This window comes from Coloeus monedula, assembly GCF_965178545.1.
Source record: "Coloeus monedula genome assembly, chromosome: 9".
Lineage (NCBI taxonomy): Eukaryota > Metazoa > Chordata > Aves > Passeriformes > Corvidae > Coloeus > Coloeus monedula.
In genome coordinates, this window is record NC_138789.1 from 28,022,048 (window position 1) to 28,044,279 (window position 22,232).

The following is a 22,232-nucleotide window of genomic DNA, read 5'->3' on the forward strand; positions in this document are numbered from 1 at the left end:
TGATTTTTGAAGCTCAGAGATGAAGACCTTGGTAGTCAGCTTGGCTTCCTTGGCAAAACAGAAGTGCTTCTACCAAGCTGCTGTGCAGAGAGAGAGGATGAGCTGAGAAAAGCCCATGTGGGCTGCAAAAGCACGTGTGAAACAGCAAACATTCCAAAGGCAGAGCTCCAACTGCGAGGCACGGCTTCTCGATCTCGCCATAGCTCTGTGCATAGCTCTCTATAACCTCTGCACACTGCAACAACCTCTACATTGTTTAAAAAATCCCCACCACCCCTGAATGAAGGACTGTCTGCTCTGCCCTTTTCCCTGGTGAGCCACGAGAGGGCAAACAGCACATGGCAGGTGTCAGCCACGTCACAACTTTGTGGGTAGGATGGATGGAATAGAACAAAATAGAACTGCCTTTAGATGTCCATGGTCTTCAAGCCAGGAACAAAATTCAGATTCACAGTATTGCATGAATAATGTACTACAAAGAATATAAATAGAATATTGGCATAAAAAAAAAGATGAATTTTTTTATATAACTGTATCCCTTGCAGCAAAAGCTACATGAATATACTAAAAATAAAAATCCAGATATGGGGAAGGAACAAGTGCAAATTGCTGGATGACAGTAACATTATGTTATATACATTTCAACTTCACCCTGGGGCTAAGCTTGTGCAGCCAGCCATGTTACCCACAGGCTGCTCAGGTGATAAAAGATCAATGCACTCTTCAGGCAGAAATTAATTCCCTTTGTTGGGCCAAACACATTTGAAGTGGAGACTTTTTTGAAGAGGAACAAAATCCTGTGTTGCTATCACGGAGTTTGTTCACACTGAGATAATCTGCCCCTGATTTTAGGTATGTAAGGGTTGTGAGTGAGGAGTTGTGTGTCTTTTAATTAAAGAGTTCTTCAGTGTCAGGGAAAGAGCTCTGTGGTGACAATAGCCACAAAGTGATGATGCAAGCTCACTGCCCACCCCTGCGAGTTCACAGCCCTTTTTCCATGCTCCTGAAGACTTCATGGCTCATCCTCCTGAAGGTGACTGCATCACCATGGCCAGCATGGCCAGCACTGCAAGCCAGAGGTCCAGAGACTTAATTCAGGTTTGGAGTCAAGGATCCAACACAAACATTTTAGACACATTCAATTCACAACGTTCTAAATGGAACCATAGCTTTTATATATATTTATATACACATCACTTTTGGAACATAACACATCTGAGAAAGGTTCTTTAATTTCACCTCTAACGTGGAGTGCCTTGCTGGCTGCTTAAATCTCTCCTTCACACCTCTCCCCCAGACAGCCTCACCTATCAGTGAGAAATTGGTGTTGTGCCTGATTGCACAAACCAGCCCAGCCTTTTACCTGGGAGATGCACCACAAATAACTTCCATTATATATAGGGGGTGTTTCTGATGCTGCTATCAGAAAAGAGAAGATATAATGCTTCGACAGCCTTGCTTAGAATGCTGAGGAGGCACCTGGCTGTTCAAAGCAGCCATTTGTATCACAGGACAGGCCAGGTTTGGATGGAAGGCAGTGGGGTGCATCCCCACCAGACCTTTATAAGCACAGCTAGAACCTTTTTATGTCGTTCTGTCTTAACAGCCACCTGCAGAGAGGCTGTGATGCGTAATGGGGAGGTGACGAGGGGGATCGCCTCAGGCCAGTCACATTTGCCTACTTTTTCTCCCAGGCAAAAGCAATTTAGGTTTAATAGTATATTAAAAAAATATTAAACCCCTTATTGGAGTTCTTCCTGCACAGGCAAAGAGAGGAGAAGGACTTTCTGAGCCCATCTGCAGTGCATTAGCAGGTAAAGGATTGCATTAACGTACTCCCGAAGGTCACAGAAGGGCACTTCTCATTTCATTTCAATACTGAGTTTACCCCCGTGCTACACTTCTCAGTGTTTAGCAAAGACAAGCCCCAGGGTCACTCTGAACTTTAATTACATGAAAATAACCTGCTAAGAGGTCCTTTCATTTTGATAATTTACAATACCAGCTATTGAAAAGAGCTTTGCAATTGATTTGGGAAATACACGAAATGATGCTTCCAGCCCAGCCCTTTGTGGACACAGGACAATTCACTGTCTGCTTAACAGCTATAATAGCCCAAGACCAGACCTTCCTACAATAATTACACTTTCTCTTTAATTTATTGAGGTTCAAATTTCCAGTTGTCTGCTGGGAACACTTCATTTATGCATGAAGCATCTCAGCCCACTTATGCAGAAGAAAAAGCAGGGAGAAGCAGGCACTTGTTGGAACACACAAGTCTCCATAGATCTCTCACTCTTTTTTTTTTAACTGATACCTAATGAAGGTACAGTTTCCTTGTACTTTTTTGTGCCTGCCCAGGGCCCTTAGGGGCATTTTGGAGGCTGTGAAAGCTTGAGGAAACAGCTATGAGGCAACTTGGGCTGTGACCAAGTACGCTTCCCATGGCCGTTTTTATTTTCTTCCAACACAACAGAACTAAATATTGTCATCTTGTGACTATCATCTTAAAAATAAATAACCTGTGGTGTTCTTGATTGCTGTGGTATTGCTTTCCTACACTTGTGCACATCCACTAAGATGCCACCCAGCTAAAAGCACTAGAGCCACCACGAGCATATGGGTTTGCACGTGGTATGGCCACAACAATTTCAGACGCAGGGGACATCTTTCTCCCCCCAAATCACTTTAGAGAACAAGGAATTCAATTTTCATGTTGCAGTGGCTGTGTAGGGCCATCAAAAAGCCAGGTGATAACTCACATCAGCTTTAGAGGTGGGAAACTGCCTCATGGGGCTGGCAAGGGGAGGAAGCTGAACTGACATTTCCTTCACGTATCTGGAAGGTACATGTTCCTCATAACACAGTTTTGTGTTAATCTTCAATTTTCTGTACTGGGAAGCTTTTCCCTGGTCAGCAACCAGACACATCAAAATTACAGGGAAGTCACTGCGGGAAATAACATGAGTTTCCTCCTCCTTCAAATTAAAAGGAGGGTGCAGGCTGGACAAGAAACACACTGCTGCAATAGGACTTGATTGACTTTAATGTGGAAACAGTTGCACAGTTTAATATATTTCCTTGCCAGAAAACAGGGAATTTGTTTCCAAAAGGGCAAAGGCCTCTGGGATGTGTCCTGATTCTTTGTGATTCGATCTGTGCTGCTGTCAATGATTTACCGCAGCATTTCGGAGCCCGGTGGGCTCTGTGCTCCTTCCAGCAGTCCTGAAAACTTAAAAGCTTTGGTTTGCAGTTGATCTATAGCAAACATTTACATATGGCAAAGCAATGTGGAGGAGCCTGGGTCAGCTCTGTCCCTTGATCCTGTCTATGTGCTCACTGGTTTTATCACCAGGCCAGGCCACGGCGTGCAGGGAGCTTCAGGCACTGCCTTCCCAAAGGTAAGTCTGCTCCCCTTCCCAGATTTCCATACAGGAATTACCAGCACGTCAGTCAGCCCATCAGTTTTGTCCCAACTTGAGGCATGTGCACAAAGCTACCAGGGAAAAAAAATAAAAAATTGGCAGTTGTCCAAAGCCCAAGCCAGGCATCATAATTCCTTCTTAAAGGAACTGTTTGCACAACAGTTTTTCTTTTACACATGACTATTAAGCCTTCTTAAACTTCCTCACCAAAATTACCATGCTGGGTTTGGGCCCTTGAAATGAGTTCTCTATACAGGATGATTTATGAGTTAATATTTTTCATATTCTTTTGCATTATAATTATTTTACATTTGACAACACGAAGCTAACAAATGCATGTGAGCAACCCAGTTTCAGTCCAAGCCAGATCCTCATACCTCAGTTTTTTTCCATGAACAGTATTATTAACCTATCCGAGTGTCACTTGGGCTTTGAAGGAAAGGAATAAACAAGTTACATTCTTTCTAAAGCTATAGTGTCATGATAGGGAAATGGGTGGATTTTTTTTTTTCTACAGCTATTAATTTCAGGCTTGTTGTAAAGGCAAATATGATTTAGAAGGATCAAAAAAAGGTATCAGTGATAATTGGAACATGGAGACAAGGAGAAGGCAGAAAGGAAAAAAACTGTGGCAGTGATACACTTAATTATGAAGGCTTATTCCGATAATCCCTTTTGAAAATGAACAAAGACGAGATTTTTGATGTTTGATGAACTTATCAAACAAGGCAGAATAATGAAGAGGTAAATGTAAAATCCAATCGAAGGTGAGCCAATTAAGTACTTTGCGAAGTGCTGAAGGAGGCAGCCCACAAATCCTCCTGTCAGAGCAAAAAGGCATCAATACCTGTGTGTCCTCCAGCTCTAGGCTCCTCTGCAGGCTCCTGGGTTTTCATCTCACACACGGATCTGCACCCACAGGCTCCCTTACTGAGATGCCGTGGCTTTCCTTTAGTAAATCTCTCTTCCCCAGCCTCTGATGAATCCCCCATGAGCTCCGTACCTCCCCTAATTACCAATATTTCTCTCTGGACTGCAGTCTTGTAAGTAAAACAGACTGCTCATTAGTTAATCACCAAAATAATAATAAAAATAATAATGTTCTGACTCAGAACAAACCCTCAAAATGCTTTGAAGGCTGTGGCAAGTGCAGGGTTGCATTTGCACGCCACAGATTGCTCCTCAAGACAAAGAAATGGCTCATACAAAGGAAGGTTTTAGGAGTAGGGACAGAACTAGAGATTGTAATGACTGGGCTGGGAGACAGGAGAAGTATTTTCCATTTTCTCCTTTTATAATATCCCTTTAATTATTTTCTTCTTCTCAGAGTTTATGTATTTTGCTTCAGAAGCACTCAACCAACAAATTCTTAGTCAGCATCCTTTGTACCTCACTCTCTCAGCACTGCTGGCGTAGCCATTCCCAGAATTCCACAAAGCCCATGGAAACCAGGATCTCTTTTCATACTTGCCAGGAAAAATCCCAATCATGAGCTCACATTGCTGTAAAGAAAGTGATGTCAAAACAGGCTCAGTAGTGATAAGCATCCCTGCTCCTGGAGATTGTGATGTGCTTCTGAAAAGGCAAAAAATCAACTTTTCTTTAAAACCTGTCTCTTCACAACATTCCTTCTCTTTTCTCAGGATGTTCGGTCTTATGTATATATTTTGTATATATATTTTTAATTGTAATCTACCTATTGGAATGGGTGAGGATCTCTTGGCAGACCATGAAACCCAAGACAAAATCCCCAGGTACTGCACCTGCAGCATCTGATCAATTCTGATGGTGAATACTTGGATGGGGCACCTTGGGATGCTTCCCATTTCCTACAAAACAGCTTCCTGGTGGAAAAACACACACACACAGATAATTTTCCCTCTTCCAGCCTCCATCCCCTCTCAAAACACTGCTTCAAAGACCTTAGACCGCTCTCTCTTCCCCTCCCTAGAAGAAGCAGCAGAGATGTTAATTCTCCAGCTCCTGTTGACTGTCAGCTGAGCCAGTGGTCAGGATGGACTGATTGCTTCCCTTGCCAAGAGAAAAAAGTAAGGATCCACTGTAATGTATTCATTTATCTTCAGATGTGTCTGTGATGAGGATGTACACACATTAATTATATATATTATACATATTCATCATTCTGAAGCATCCAGTAAACTCATCCAAATATGATGGAAATGTTCCTCTGCTTGAGAGGCTCTTACTTACCCTGGTGTAAACTGGGGAATAAATTCATCCGAGGCAGCAGAGCAGGAGAAGCAAAATCAAGGCAAATGGTGGAAGAATCATGCCAGAATATTTGCCCAAGACTTTCTTCCTTTTCTATCTCAGATTTAATTAAGTATCCCCTGCTTCTTAATGCAAATAGTCCAGTGAGAAGAGATTAGAGGCAGCCTTCATGCATCAGCTTCTGTTCTCATATTTTTATATCATTTCACATATGTCTTCATAGCTTGAGAATTTATTTTCAAATACCTGACATAATTCTGCTTTCTACTGAGTTTATGTTATCCCTGCATTTTTTGTTCCTGTTCTTATAGGCAGTATATTATCAGTAAATAACATGGCTCTATGGCTCTTCTCCCTTTCCTTACTTTCTTTTCCCTTCCTAGTTTAAAGAGCAGCAATTCTCATTAATAATCCATCAGAAATGTTGCAGGATCAGTGTTGTAATTAGTGTCTGTGTCCATCTGAGCCTGGTGCATTGCAGGACAAAGCATATGCAGCTGGAAAAATGCCATATTTTTCCAAGGTATAAAGCAGAGATATTTTTTAAACTCCCATTCCAGTCCCCTCTAAGTTCACGTGTATGAACTCCAGCCAACCTGAGCTCCAAACTCTCTGCTGACTCTCCTCCACGTATCATGCACAAAGTCTTTAAGCAACACACACACACAAAAAACCAAGAATATAGACAAAAATGATAGTTTTGATTGCTTTATGGCTTGGGGAGGTGATGTCTCTGGGGGATACAAGTGGCTGTGTCTCTGTGCAGCACCGGTACCGGCGGCTGGTGCAGGCAGCAGAGTTTGGAGGGCGACGCTGTGCGGGGCACCTCTGGGATGAGCAAGCCTGTCGAGCTGAGACAAGGTGCACAGGGCCACCACGGTGTGGGCAGGACTTCCAGTGTGAGGGAACAGGTGAGTGAACCAGGCACAAACCCCTGCCAGAGAGGTTTTGGTCCTGGGGGTATCAGTCCCCTGCCCTGGGCAGCAGGAGGGTGAACCAGTACAAGAGAAAGCAGGAAAGTTCCCCTCTTTAGGGTTTTTCCCTCCTTTAGTGTTTTTCCCCCCAGTTTTACAGAAATCCATCCATGTCGCACTCGGATTTGGGTAGAAAAGGAGGCTGTGTGACATGGAAAATGTGAATTTTTCAGTGGAACAAAGAGAGAAGGAATATTCTGCTCCAACTACTGTGCTGCGTGCTCACGCACCCCTCCGCGGGCACAACGCTCCCGCAACGCGTCGCTTTCTCCCCTGTTAGAGACAGAGTTCAATCATCAATCCAACCAGCAATCTGTTGGGGTGATTTAGTTATTTTTAGCCATCTCCAGCTCTGAGGATTAGGATATAAAACGGCTGTTCTCTGAAACTTTGACTAGCCTTGACAGGTTTTTGTTCCTACACAAATGGCTCCAACTTCCATCCTGAGCGTTTAACGAAAATTCTATTGAAATTTGGAACCAAAGGTCGGCTCTGTGACCAGCTCACCACCTGGAGCAGGTCATCATCATTCCCCTGGGGTAAATTAAGCAGTGCCAGTTCCGTCCTCAAGGCTTTATCCACACTCCCAGAAGCAAAAGCCCTTCCACGCTGCCTTTCCTGCAAATATCCATTCTTGCACTCTAATTATTGCAATAAACTCCCCAAATGCTTCCTGCAATGGGAAGAGGAAAAATTGCACTTTAATAAGATGGAGTTGACTTCCTTTAGCCAAGGGGAGAAGCTATTCCTATAGCAACTTTCCAAGACCATAATTTTAGAAAATTAAGTCAGGACAGCGAGGTGACCTCACCTTGATTCCCACCTGGCAGAAGCCCATGGGAGTGGCCAGCTTGGGCTCCGTGATGTGTTTAGGTCACAAAGACCTCCCCCCAGGAGCTTGAAAAAGCAAATTCCCAGTGGAATAGCTCTGTGTTTAACACCCAGCATGACTCCTTGTGGCCCTGAAATGTGGGTGAAAAGCAGCACAATCAGTGCAAGCTGCCAGCCAGGATTTCTGGAGGGCGGATAAGCCACCGCCTGCATCTGTGCACTTTAGGGCGCTGCATCAAACGACATCTTGTGTGCAATGGAGACAGAGACTGCAGAGATGGGTCTGATGAGGATAACTGTGAGGATGAAGATATTGAAAGCCCTTGTGAACATCTGTTCCCAATCCCAGGGGCGGAAAAAGCAGTCCAAGGGTGAGTAATTAATCAATAGCCGCTCCTCTCGCAATCAAACCAGGATTATGTTTCTTATACTGCTCTTCCTTAGTAATAACTGTGATCCATGAATTGATAGGGGGCTGCACAGAACCCAAAGGGGAGCTGCTGTCCCATGTGACCATGGGTAGCAACGAGGGTTCATTCCAGCTTTTATTTCAAATTCTGTCTCATATCTGTTACCTGGCCTTGGCCTCTCCCAGCCACACCGTACCTGTGATGCCCTCTTTATACTCCTGTACAAATATATCCCAGTTACCTCACAGCTTTCTTCAGTTGTTAAAACCAGTAGACAAAAGCAAACAGCAGACTTTGGAGATGCAACACCCTGCTGGCATTCATCCTTAAGGAGATTTAACTCCAGGATTTAGGACTTCAGAGCACAGATTCAAGGCAGAGAGCCTGAGCTCCACATGAGTATATGTAAATACTCCTATTCACAAAAAGTGTTTCCCTGTTCAGTTTCAAATTTTGATCAGGTACTGCAGGCAAAAGAGAAATCCAGAAGAACTTGAAAGGCAAATAGTGCACCGTGACATTCTTGTTGTAAATCTTGTGTTTTAACCAAGCTACTGCTTCACTTGGAGAACACGGCCCTGCCTGTGACAGGGGTTGGAACAAGATGATCTTTAAGGTCCCTCCCACCCCAAACCATTCTAGGATTTTATGAACATGGGCTACAGGATGAGAATGGAGCCAGCTGTTGGATAACTTTCCCACCAGCTCAATGGGACACTCTCTGGAGTCCATGAGATAAATGTCTCTCTGGCCCAGGGCCTGGGATGGTCCATCCAAAGTTTTACAAGGCATGCATTAATTTTCACTGAGAACCCTGCTTAATTCTGCTCTCTGAGGTGTTTCTCCTGCAGAACACACAAAAGCAATGGCATTTGCTATCTTAATCCTAAAGATGGTTCCCTGTTGAGAAGAGCAGTGCTGCTGCCTAGTTTGAATAATGCTTTCACTTTGGGCCACGGAATTACATGGAATACTAAGTAATAGGAGGGATTTCAGAGGGCAGCAGCTGTGAGGGCTGGAGAGCAGGAAGAAGGAGGAATAAGGAAATAATAAGTGACAGACTTGGCAAAGCACAGGCTTCATGTCTAGGGAGGGTGTTAACTACCCTGAGAAACGGGACCATTATTAAAAAGAAAGAGATGAAATTAAGAGAGAAAATAATTGCAGAGAATGCCAGGAAGCACTTTGTGACAATGAGATGCATTAGGCTCAAGAGGAACCTGGAGGAATTCCAGGACTTTGGGACTTTCATGGCTGTGCTTGTAGGGAGGGGCTGGGCAACTTCACTGATTTCTTCCATTTCTCGCATCTGAGTCCAAACTAACGTCTTGGAAATAAAATGGGTGTTTGTCTCCTGTTAGCTTTGGGAAGGAGATAACAACAAGATAACAAAGCCCACCCAACTCTAAGTTCTATTCCAGATCCTCAGCAGGCCTGAGGATAGATAACCTGTAGTGTCAGCAGAACCTGTGACAGAGACTGGGGAAACAAAACCGGAGCTATGGGTAACTTCCTGAACGCTACTTCTTTCCAAGATACAACATCCTAACACAGGAGGAGATGCAGAACATATACGACCCTGGATTTTTTGGAGGGCTCTGTGAGTACGTGTACAACGGGGAGTGGCGGGAGCTGCAGTACGACGCCGCCTGTGAGCGCCTGTACTACGGAGACGATGAGAAGTATTTCCGCAAGCCTTACAACTTCCACATATACCAGTTCCTGGTGAGTGCTTCAGGAGGCCAAACTTAGCAGCAGTTTCCCAGCAGAAAGCCAAACTTCCCACAAAGATATTAGGTACATTCCATCATTCTCTGTAGGTTGTCTTTAAGGTACCTCAAGGGGCACTTGATGGTGTAAATGTTGGTTTATGGCACGTCAAGGAATTAACGTGCTTCATCGCCCAGGCATCCCCACTGCTTCCTCTGGCCCAGTCAGAGCCAAGGGAAAGGTGTTTTCTCTAAATTCTGCTATTAGTGAGCTGTAGAGCTTGCACCAGCCTCTTGCCTCTCTAGGGATAGAGCTGGCCATGTGTAAAATGGTACTGATGCTGCTGGTTCAATCTTTGAAAGTGTTTTATGTCTATGGCGTGGCTACAAGGGGCATAAATCCCAATTCTGAGTGAGACAGGGATCCTGAAACCCATCACCATGGATCACAACACCTATAGTCCACGAGGTCACATCTGATGTTGGACACTGATCCAAGCAGACCAAGGATTCAGCTTGGGTTTTCCATGTCCTAAGTGGGTGCCTTGGCCACACTGTTGAACATTCATCATGTTTTGTGACATGAATGAATGAAAACACATTAACCCTGGGAAATATTACTCAGTACAAGTAGCTTTCATGTCCTCCCAGAAGGCAGAGTCCCTTAGTCCCCAGTGTGATCAGTGGGGCTGGCTTTTTACAGAGCTGGCAAATGGCACAGCCCAGATTCAGCAGAGCTGCTCGATTCCACGTGCCAGCAAAGCAGAGCTGTCAAGGAAAAGGTCACTTCTCTAAAACACAGGCAAAACAATGTTTGTTTTCTAGCCTTGCCACTGTAAATAGATGTTGATTTTCTTTTTTTTCTAAAGAAATTTATCCAGAAGCAGGCTGGAGAGAAAAAAAAATCAGTCCAAATCGTTAGGATTTGGCAGAGCTGTAAAGAACTGGAAGAAGGGTTTTATAATGGGAAGTGTCAGGCTGTCTTAATAGGTACCATTACCAGCTCTGGCTTTGAGTGGCTAAACACAAACTTCTTCCCTGCTTGGAGATGGATGAAGCAAAATGCTTGGCTTTATCCACATTTTTCACATATTTCCAAATGAAACAGCAAGGGACTTAATTCCTTATTCCACAATCACTGGAGTCAGTGCTGGTGCTGTCAGGAGCATCACGGGCTTCAACAGAGGTACTATCAGCTCCTTCAAGAAGTAGTGATTGAAAAGGAAGGGAAGCACCTGAAAAATTAATGTCTGCTCCTTTCATTTTAGGCTCATGCTGATTCTGGATTCACTTTTGAGTTTTACAACGATTCAAAGGACCTGCTTGACGCCCTTAAAAGTGATAAATCCAAAACAACGGGCTTCACCATTGGAATTGGGCCTGGCAGAGCAGATGTCATGTTAAACCTGGGCCTGACTTTATCAGGTGGCAAAGGATCCCTGAAGAATTTCACAGAATACAATGAAAAGGTAAAAAAAACCCCAACCAAATCAGTGATGCATCTGCTCCAGTCGTATCATCTGTGCATCGCATGGTCTGGCTGTAACTTATGTCAGTTTATTCTCTCAACTGCATTTTTTAACACAGGGTAATTGTACCTTAATTTGTTCATGTAATTGCAAATGTATGATCGTTAGTAATCCTGTTTGCTGTTCCTGGTATGTTTTAGCAAACAGGGAGTGGGAATAAAATTGAATTACGGAGTGCCACGGCACATGTCATCTCACCCCATCCTGTTTCATGGCTACATTAAGCACATAAATAAAAAAATGCTTAAAAGTGACGATGAGGGAGGAGGGAATATCAAGATGCTGATCAAAACAATTATCCTCTGGGAATGATCTCCGGTAGCAAATATATCTTGCTCAAATTAATACGAGCTGCCTTGTGATGGGGAAATAGGCTGCTTTTTACAGGAGGTTAAAATACCACGCTGAAAAAATAGCACCTGGTAATAGGGTGTACTTCTCACACAGGGTTTACATCATGGACTGGCTGTGATGACCTCTTTCCAATCTAATAACATGAGTGCTGGTATTTCCCACATTTACTGTGCCCCATCTCCACTTCTCTCGTGGCTGCTGACAGAAAACAATAAAGAAGAATTACTTTGATGGTGTTCCAAGTTAAAATGCCCTTAAAAGCTGTTTGAAATGAGCACCATTATAGTATTTACTGTGCCCTTGTCCAGACTCACATGATGTTTGCAGCTAAATGATGATCAGTTATTGGAGGAATCATTTAAAGGGCTGCTCATGTTGCAGTGGAGATTGTCCAAAGCAATGGCAAATATAGAGGTGGAGGCTTGGAGCTGGTGTATATCCAGGAAATTCTGCCTCCATCAGCATCTTCCTGGCCAGGGAATCTCCCCTCTGCTGGGCTGGGCTTGACCCTTGTGCTTTGTCACTGATTGAGGCTGTGAAAAAAGCAAAAAGGGAATAAACAATATGGAAAGGAAACCAGAAAAAGAAATGGCAGAAATGGAGAATGGAGGGGAATCATGTGGAGCCCAAGTCTGATCGTGTTCACACATCAATTAAAAAAAACCCCACAGTATCCAACTCCCCAAGGCCCTCCACCTCCCTCCACAGCACGTAAGAGAGAGACTTTAAAAACAGAATTACCATTATTTCATTTAAACTTGGGCTTGTTTTCATGCCTTCAACATATATGGACAGTCAGAGACTCAGGCTTTCCCCTGCAAGCCTAAAGACTAGAAATTCATTTGTTTAAATTAATATTGACTGCAGCTCCTCTTTCCTTTACCTACAGGATGTTGGATTCATTAGAGCTGTGACCAAGGTGCAGACAGCCCGCTTCAAGATGAGAAGGGACAACATTGTTTTGGATGAAGATGTGCTGCTCTCGCTGCAGGACCTCCCAGACACCTACAACTATGGCATGTATGCCAAATTCATCAACGACTACGGCACCCACTTCATGACATCTGGCACCATGGGGGGTGTCTTTGAGTACATCCTTGTCATCAATAAGGAGGAAATGCGAAGAAAAGGTCAGAAAATCAAATATATATCAAATAATATATCAAAGTATATTCTCTGTTCTCAACTTTCTGCTTTGAACCAGGTATTTCCAACCTGGTGACATTACCAGCCACATGGCCTGGGATTAGCTTGAGTGTCCCAAAATGTGCTTCCTGCGGTAGTTTAGGAAGGAACCTGAGCATTATTTTCTCCATTTTTTCAGTGTCACTTGCTAGTCTTGCCCCATTTCTTGTCATCTTTGTTCACCAGGAATGCTGCAAAGCCATCCAGAGCACAGCAAATCAGCCCACTCACATTTTAGCCTGTTGGGAGCGAGGGCTGCAACTCTCTGTAAAAGGAAATATCGCACTGCACTCAGCCATACCTCTGCCACTTTACCCTGCTTAATGCCACATCTGAAGACTAACAGACCCCTGTTAGCTTCAGTTCTCAACAAATTGGAGTGTATGAGGCTGGAGAGCCCTACCTCTAAATCTCAGTTAGATAAAATACCCACTGCAGACGCCGAGAGCGTGAGAGTTGCCATTGCTGGCGAGTCAAAACGTAACATTTTTCCTAACCAAAAACATGGGATGCAGAAAAATAATATGGGATTTTCGCTCACTAACCAGGTTGTCAACTTCTGTAAAGGTGTCAACAATGCAGTAGATCCCACTTCCCCTAAGGGCCATCACTCTGCTGTGCTGAGGGCACCACTGCCTTGGTAACTCCAGGCCAGACACTGACGCAGAAGGAAATTGTGATCTTGGACAACAGGTGCAAATTGCTATAACTTTGGTAATTTCAATAATTTTCATGGTTCTGACCCAGATTCTGCCTCTAGTCTGAAATGGTTTGGCCCCATCAGCATTAGGATAACTGTGCATTCCATATTTCACATTAGCCATGCCAATTTTTCCTCAAGAAATTACTGATTGAGAGAATTTTCATCAAGTTCCTGAACCTCTAATGTTTGGAAACATGATGCCTCTTCAAATCACTTCTTCACTTTGAAGGGTGAGTGATACAGAAGTGAATAAGGTCTTGGCAAGCAAGTCTTCGGGAAGCAGACTGCCAATTTCAGAGGAAGAATTAATCAAGAGCATGTGGAGGGAGGCTATTATTTTGCTTTATCTTGTGCTTGCTGTGTATGTAAGGAGATTTACTGCTACGAGATGCCTTATCTTAGGAAAGAAGGACGCTAAGTCCAGCAAAAGACAAAAATATGCCCCAATAGGGATGTAATTTTCATTCGAATGCAGCACCATTCTGTAATTTTCATCTAATCCAGGCTCTGCCAGGAAGTCCACCCTTACCAAGCCAGCAGTGCTGTGTGTCACACAGCGCTGACCCAGAAGGACCCACCTGCAGTGTGTGATATGCCACTGTCTGAAAGCATTTAGTAAAAAAACCCTGATTTCTCTAATGTTGATCACAGCCATGCTTGGAGGCTGTGTTTGCAAGAGGATTATCCTCCTTGCCTGAGGAATGGTTAGGATCAGGATGTAAGTGCTCAAGTCTTAAAATTAGAGCTTCCTAAGATGAGTGAAGCTCTGAAGATGCATCACTGAGTCCCCACAGGGCTGAGCGTGGCACTGCTTTAGATCAACCACTGCATCCTGAGGGCCCATCCAGCCCACGAGGCTGTTTGCTAAATGCTCTGGAACAGAGAATAATCATTTTTTCATAGACCAGTGACTAAAGCACAAACTCAGGAAAAAGATCCCTTGGCTGAGTCCTCCCTAAATGAGACACAGCTTAGGTGGCCACTGAGCATCTGGGTCGGCATAGAGCTGGACTTTGAGCATTTAGGAAACCTGAATTTTGAAAATGAAATCACCTTCTCTGTTTAGATATCCACAACTCGCTGCAGAGCTTAGGGCTGCAGTTTTGCTGCCAGACCCATTCCCTGCTTTCAGGCTGCAAGGGCTTATATGGACGTGGTCATGAGTGAAATAAATACACATGTCAGAACGAGGTCCCTCGTTGCTCTGCCATCAATATTTTTCATTACTTGTTTTTAAAATAGATTGTTATGGTTCTATTATTTAGCAGAAAACAGTATAATGTGTTCACACATTACAAGAACATTTATGGGAGGAACATTATGTGCGGAGTAAATTAGAAAGAGTCTTCATATATTCTGATTAATTCAAAATGCAGCAGTAAATCTTATCACTCGAGCACATTTAACTATTGCAAATTATATCATATAAAAAAAAAAAACCCTATCAGGGCTCCCCCCCTCAAGTGCCAATATTTACTGTGGCCACCCTTTTGCAGTGATAACCACTTTTCATTTATCAAGACCCGATCCTGCTGCGACCAATAGCGAATGGTATCGACAGCCCCTCACTGAACATAATTACTCAACGGGAACCATGGCAAATCAATTAATCAGGGTGTTCCTCAAGTTTAATTTTATGGCACTCCAGCACCAAGATAAGCAATCACTCATGTTGCTTTGGGTGAATGAACTTTACCCACTGTGTTTACAACTGTTGAACAGTTTAGTACAAGTAATTGAGTGCTGCACATTTAATCTTTCTCAAGGGCCCAGTTTTGCAGTGGGATGCAGTTCCCACTCAAGTCTGGAACATGTTTCAGCTCTCACCAGTTTGAAGCCAGGACTTGCAGCCCCTTTCTCAGGATGCTGAGAACTTCCCCAGGCTTTGGATCCACCAGGCCAAGGAGCAGATCTGTGCCCCAGCTGGCTCCAGTGAGCCTCTCCTGCAGGGTGTGCAGAAGGGAACAAGTGTGCAGTTGACATCCCAGAGGGACCTGGACAAGCTCTGGGCCCATGGGAACCTCATGAGGTCCAACAAGGCCAAGCGCAAGCCAAGGGAGGGGATTCTGCCCCTCTGGTGAGGCTCCATGTGCAGTGCTGCACCCAGCTCCAGGGTTCCCAGCACAGGAGAGATATGAAACTGCTGGAGCAGGTCCTGAGGAGGCCACAAAGCTGATTAGAGGAGTGGAGAGTCTCCCCTATGAGAAAAGGCTGAGGGAATTTAGGTTGTTCCGCCTGGAGAAGAAAAGGCTCCAGAGAGACCTCATTGCAACACTGCAGTACTTATAAGAAAGACAGGTTTTTATCAGGGCCTCTTGTGATAGGACAAGGGGTGATGGTTTTCAACTGAAAGAGGGTCAATGTAGATTAAAGAAGCAATATTTTACAATGAGGCTGGTGAAACACTGGCACAAGTTGCCTGGAGAGGTGGTGGATGCCCTATCCCTGGACACACTCAAGGCTGGGTTGGATGGGGCTCTGAGCAAACTCATTTAGTTGAAGATGTCCCTGCCCATGAAGGGGAGGGGGCTGGACCAGATGGCCCTTAAAGGTCCTTTCCTAGCCAAACCATTCCAGGATTCCACAAAACCAGAGCTGTGAGTGTTTGAGCAGTATTTTCAACACAAGCAAGGCAAGGCACTGCTCCCCAGTGCTGAGGTGAGGCCATTCAGCAGACAATGCTCCAGGTCAGGGCTTGGACAGAGGTTCAATCCTCAGACCATTAAACCACAACCCACAAACCCCACTGAGCTCTGTGCCTCCTTTCAATACCATGGTATTGATCACCAGGCTCCTTTGTAAAACACTTTAAGGTCCTCTGACAAAAAGAGCAATATAAAAGTTACCTATTACTTACAATACCTGCATTTACTGAAATCAATGGACTTTTTAACTACCAAAGAAGACGGCCTTATATTTGCAGTACACTGAAGTGCTTACATAAAACCAGGCTGTATGAAATATGCACATTGCTTACCTTGGTGAAACCACCTCATTAGTTCCCTTCTCCCCTCTGCAGTCGCTTCATGGGTCTCCAGTTACATATTTTCATGATGTATGTGGTGGTGCTGGCAGCAGCAGGCAGGAAAGCTCTGGCAGCTCTCAGCACACAGACCTTTTCCAAGTTACTACTTAAGGTGCTGCTTAAGCCATTAATAGGTGGGTCAGATCCTGAGTTTAGGAAAATTAGCGAGGATCTATTAATTTCAGCTGCTGTTCCCAGCTTTACCCTAGTTATGGTTAGTCTGTAAAAAGAATAAAGGTTTGCTGTTAAATATATAGATCAAACAGGACGTACGTGCCTGACGCCTTGCATTAAGATTTTTACTTTCTTCTAATATTTTCTAAGGAAACAAATTTTACACCTATTATATTACCCCACAAACCCAATAAAATATTGGGGTTTTCCACTGTGCTCTGCCCAGAATAGCTCTTGACTTCAAAATACAAGCCATGAAAATAACTGAATCTTTTCTTCAATTATAGAAAAAAGAAGTAAGAAAACAAACATCATGAGTCACTGCATTTATCCGTCTACTTTCTGTTTTGCAGCCATCAGCACCGAGGAGATAAGTGCCTGTTTCGGCCTGTTCTTCGGCATGACAGCCAGCAAGGAGAACCTGAATCTGAGTGCAGCTCTGACATACTCTGACTGCAAAAAGAAAGGATTTCGGAAAGCTGGTACAGCAGCAGGGCAGGGGTCTGTTGAGGCACCTTAGGTCACTTGTTTTGGTCACTTGGGCATGGGGATTTGAGTAGGGTCACACAAGGTATGAGGAAGGGTGCTCTGGTGTCATCGCCCAGAAGAGGTAGGACAGGTAGCAGAAACTTTGGGTCCAAGTCTCCAGGAGTATATTGACTATAAAAAGCACTCAAAGAGGGTAGGAGCCACCAAATCTGTACATTTCATAATGAGCTATAGACAGTGTGACCTACTGCCCATGTCCTACCCAGAAACCAAGGCTGGAGGGGTGCAGGCTCTTCGGGTCTTATCAGTTTAGAGGATTTGGGATGAGGGCTCACCCCACAAGCAGGGAGCACTGGGCTGCCATCGATCCCAGGAGCCAGATCCCTGAGAGCCCCCTGCACGACTGATCTCACCTCCATTTAGCAGTTTCTGGAGCCTGTGTGGAAACAGCAGCTAAATAATACGTGTGTAATTCAACTTTCCAGATTCTGAGAGCCACAGTGCAGTTGTGGAAGATATTATTCCCCGGATTAGAGGAGGAGATACCAGTTACAGCGGAGGGCTCCTGAACAGTTGGGATGGCAAAATGTATCATCACTGGGGAAGGTCATTAAAATATAATCCTGCTGTTATTGATTTCCAGGTAAGGCTTTTCTTCAGTTGAAGAAACTCTGCTGCTCTAAGGAATGAAAGTGTAGTCGAGCAGATCATTTTGTATTTTTATTGTGATCCCATCACAGAACAAGATTAAATGTAATGGGCCACTGATCTGGTAACCTCTTATTCATTTCACAATGGGGAGTACATCTCCCACCGACTGCATCCGCAGGGAGACAGACAAGGAGCTTAATGCTGGATTAGTGCCAGGTTAAGTTTCTGATGTGTTCCCCAACAGCTTCACAATGAACTACAGTTGTATTCATCCCTATTATTCTCCCTGGTGCTGTCCACCCTCCTGTATAAGCTGGGGACTCACAGGGGGCTGGGGAAAGCGTTTTGTTTCCCCCCAAACAGCAAAGGCTCTGCACAGACAGCCCCCCTCCAGGAGTTCTCTGAGCAGGGAGCTCCTGGATACTTTGTCAAGTGCATCCTGTCTTTCCCCACACTCCACAAAGAGGGTCTGTGGCCATAAAAAGCGGCAAGGCTCTACTCTCCCTTTTGTTCCACTGGATGCCCCATAAAATGGGAAGATCACTGAAGCACCTTATAGGGCTTCTGAGGGGGGGAGGAGATATGGGCAAGCAGAGGGGATGGAAAGGGACAGAGAAGAGCAACCCTACAAAAAAATAATCCAGGGTAGAGCTGGCAGAGGCATGAGGGGGTGGCCACAACTCCTCAGCTGTGGTCAGCAGGACCACAAGTACCCCAAGACACCAAGATCGCTGATCTGCTCCAGGAGCAGCTGTGGCGTGTGGGGGAAGGACCTCTGTCACGGCAGGGACATGCTGCCATTTCTGTCCCTCTTGTCTTCATCTGAAAGCAGAAAGCTCTGACAGAGAGTGGGAGAAGGGAAAATGGATTTGGGAATTATCTGTGTTATTGGCAGGGCAAGAAGGACTGTGCAAGCCTTCCTGGGCAGCACCTCGGTGGCGGAAAGATCTGATAAGACACAAGTGCTTTCAGTTCCAGCTTCAGGTTATTCACCTTTTTGCACAAGTTCCCATCAATTCTGGGCAAAATTTCTTGCAGTTTTCCAGTAAACCATGCACTGACCTCTCTCTTGGCTGCTCCAGAGCTGAGCAGTCACCTTGCAACTGGAGCGGCCGATAAGCGCTCGTGTCCACTTCAGCAGCTCTTATCTGCAGCCCCCTCAGTTTGTCAAACAGGCTTGTGCAAATTTGCCTAAGAGCTCTTCCCAAAGCCCAGCTGATCCTGATCTTCCCCATGAATCACTCTCACTGTGCCTTGCACAGTGAGCTGACACCCAGCTCTTCTCTGGAACAAATTCCTGGCCTAGTCAGAGAGCATTTGCACAGCTGCATCGATGGACAAACATAAATAAGTGTCCTCAGACAGTCTCAAGTTTTTAGCTTTAATACTCATTTGAATATTAATATTCAGTTGGGCAAGTTCTAATTACAGCTGCCCATACTGGCCTATTTTTGCTGACTGGTATACAGGAACTGGATTTTGCTGCTGGAAAATATGATGAGCGAGTTACGTTCCCAAAGCTGTAGATGACAGTATTATTATCACTACATCAAAGGGCAAAAAATATATAGGAAAAATTCCTCATTCTCAGCATTTACTGGATATTTCACAATCTGGCCACTGCAAGTGATAGGATGGCAATAAATTTTGATGATACCCTCTGTCCAAAGCTCTTACCAAAACATTTTCTTCAAAAAGGCAAAAAGCATGCAAGAATCTCAGGGATTGTGACAGCACTAAGAAATCAGTCAAAAAAATGGGCTTACTGGGGTGTTTTAATTTATCATTCGAATCCATACTAAAACTCCCAAGCATGTCCAGAAAAGCCAATCTCACACAAACCTCCAGGATGAGGAAGGTTTTGGAACGGTGGTTTCTCACTGGGGCAGCAACACATTTGCATGATGTACATGCAGCTGTCGAGGAAGACAAATGAGTTTTTCCCGAGTCCTGAATTCATCCAGCAATGTCACTGCATCCCAGTTGATGCCCAGCTGAAATTGTTTCCATGCTATCCATCTCCATCCCCCACAGCTGCAGCCCATCCACGAAATCCTCCACAGGAGCAACCTCGGCCACATGGAAACCAAACGGCAGCACCTGAAACGGGCTCTGGATGAGTTCCTGCTGGAATTCAACCCCTGCCGCTGCGGAACGTGCCAGAACAATGGGGAGCCTGTCCTGGTGGGAGACACCTGCTCCTGCCAGTGCCGCCCTGGCTACAGAGGCCCTGCCTGCGAGCAGACTGAGCGCCGAGGTGAGAGCCCAGGGTGCAGCAGGGGAGGGGCGAAGGCAGCAAAGGGGATGGATTTCCCCCTCCACATGGCTAATCCAACAGCTCCTGGCATCCACACATCAATCCCACCTTCCCTTCTGTGTTTTGTTGCTGCGTCATCCTGAGCAGCCCTGCAAGAGACTGAGTTTAGCAGCTGAGGACAAAGGGGAATGGGTTTAAATTGAAAAAGAGCAGGGTTAGATTAAAGAAGAAATTCTTCGCTGTGAGGGTGGTGAGGCCCTGGCACGGGTTGCCCCATTCCTTGAAGTGTCCAAGGCCAGGTTTGATGGGGCTTCCTGCTCTAGTGGAAGGTGTCCCTGCCCCTGGCAGAGGGGTTGGAATTAGATGTTCCCTTCCAACCCAAGGAATTCTAGGATTCTATGGCTATTACAAACAGAGTAGTGGAAATGAGGGTGTGTTTAATCGCTGGATTAAACCCAGGAAATCCTCTGGAGGGCTCATGGCATGCCACTAAGGATGGCTGCTCCAAGGGGGAGAGCATAAACCTCAACAGACAGAGAGGGGAGGGAAGGGGAAAGGCTCAGGTGAAGCAACTGCTCACACAACGTGCCACCAAAAATGCTGTTTTAGTAAAAAATTGCTACATCACCAGATTTCCCACCCCCTCCTGGGATGCGTTTTGACTAGAGGGAAGTGTCTATTCTGGGGTGAAAAAATATGTTTTTCTGAAGTGACAGGCTTATATTTATGTTTTCTTTGTCACTTTCTATACTATCCTAAAAAGTTAAGTGGGTAGCAAAAAAAAGCCGAGGTCGGAACAGGCTCTCTCATTTCCAAAAAAAGTTGCAGTTCTCTCTGGATATTTTTGTCCTGATTCATGATGACAAAAAAAGTCTAAATCTCAGCACATGAAGCTGGCAGAAAAATCCATCTTCAGAGCAGTTCCACCAGGCAGAGCTCCAGGCCTTCAACCGTGGGCTCACCAACAGAAAATCAAAGCCGTGATGAGATAAGGAGTTGGAGCAGAGCTGGGGAGACAGTTTTTGAGGCTGAATGCCAAAGCTTAGCTTCACTGACTGCAAAGTGGGTTTCTTTAAAAAGCTCAGGTTCTTTAAGTTGTCTCCAAATCTCAGGAATTTGCTTGGGAACCTCAGGACCCGCCACCAAAGCAGCACACTGTGCCAGCCCTGTGCTCCTTGATTTTGCCAACAGTGGGGACAGGCACACTTCTAACTCATGGGCAACTTTAGTTTCAAATTTTCACTTCCAAAACTCATTTAAGACCAAACTAAATTTTCTTTTTTTTTAAAAAAGCACAATGTTCCAGCAGATGGAAAACCCAGCTTTCCAGCCAGCACTAAGTAAGAGCACACACATCCATTTGCGCTGTCTGGATTAATAAACTGCCCAAGCCAGGCATGAAGGCCAGATGAGTAAATAAAAAACGACAGTAAATGACAGCCATCAAGCATTCCCATCATTCAGGAGCACTGCTATAATCCATAGTATCGACCGCTCCTGACAACTCAGTCTGTACTGTAATGAAAAAGCTTTGAAATGACCCATCTCCAAAAGGACTTTTCACAACATCCCCACAACATTCGGGGACTTTTGTCCCTCTGCCTTGGTCAGAGGTGAGGAAATTGCTGCAGAGAGAGCTGTGAGCTACCCTTTGGGAAAGGAAAACCAAGACACAGGCTTTCAAATGAGCTGAGAAGGAAAAGAAACAACTGTTGGTGTTTGGGGTGACGATGTTTCATCTGCCCTGGCTTCCAAGTGCCTTGATCTAAACAGCCTGGGCACAGCTGGGATAGAGCAGGGAGTCCATATCCAGAGAGGTTTCAACCAGACCTGAAATCCCTTTTTTTGGTCTGTTTTTCCCTTTTTTTTCTGTGTGTCTGCAGGTGGAGAGACGGATGGGCGCTGGAGCTGCTGGTCGGGCTGGTCGCCGTGCCAGGCAGGGACGTCACGGCGCAGCCGGCAGTGCTCCAACCCTGCCCCGCAGCACGGTGGGCAGCCCTGTGCTGGGAAAAACCTCCAGAGCAGAGCCTGCTGAAAGCCCAAGGTGCCTGGAACAGTGTGGTTTGGAACCTGGGCTGGGCCATAAATACTCCAGGCGTGCTATGGAATTACCCCCGGGAGAGATAATTGATTGGTAAAGTGTTTCTATACGCGCTGAATTCACTGTGTAAAACCTGACCAATTGCTCTTGTGGTTTTGCCCCACCAGACGGGATGGGAGCCCCACCAGACGGGATGGGAGCCCCACCAGACAGGATGGGAGCCCCACCAGTGCCCAACACCAC

The 22,232-nt window shown here is 45.1% G+C and overlaps 1 protein-coding gene across 1 annotated transcript; it reads left to right on the forward strand.

Annotated features, from left to right (window-relative positions):
• Nucleotides 1-3,288: 3,288 nt before the first annotated feature.
• On the forward strand, nucleotides 3,289-21,983 carry C8A (complement C8 alpha chain; the record flags this gene model as incomplete). The annotated part of the gene is made up of 11 exons (XM_082287677.1): nucleotides 3,289-3,401; nucleotides 5,377-5,473; nucleotides 6,424-6,568; nucleotides 7,689-7,833; nucleotides 9,408-9,597; nucleotides 10,850-11,050; nucleotides 12,354-12,594; nucleotides 16,905-17,033; nucleotides 17,526-17,683; nucleotides 19,726-19,948; nucleotides 21,832-21,983. 11 exons carry the CDS (start codon nucleotides 3,289-3,291, stop codon nucleotides 21,981-21,983), a joined length of 1,794 nt encoding a protein of 597 aa, XP_082143803.1.
• Nucleotides 21,984-22,232: the final 249 nt, after the last annotated feature.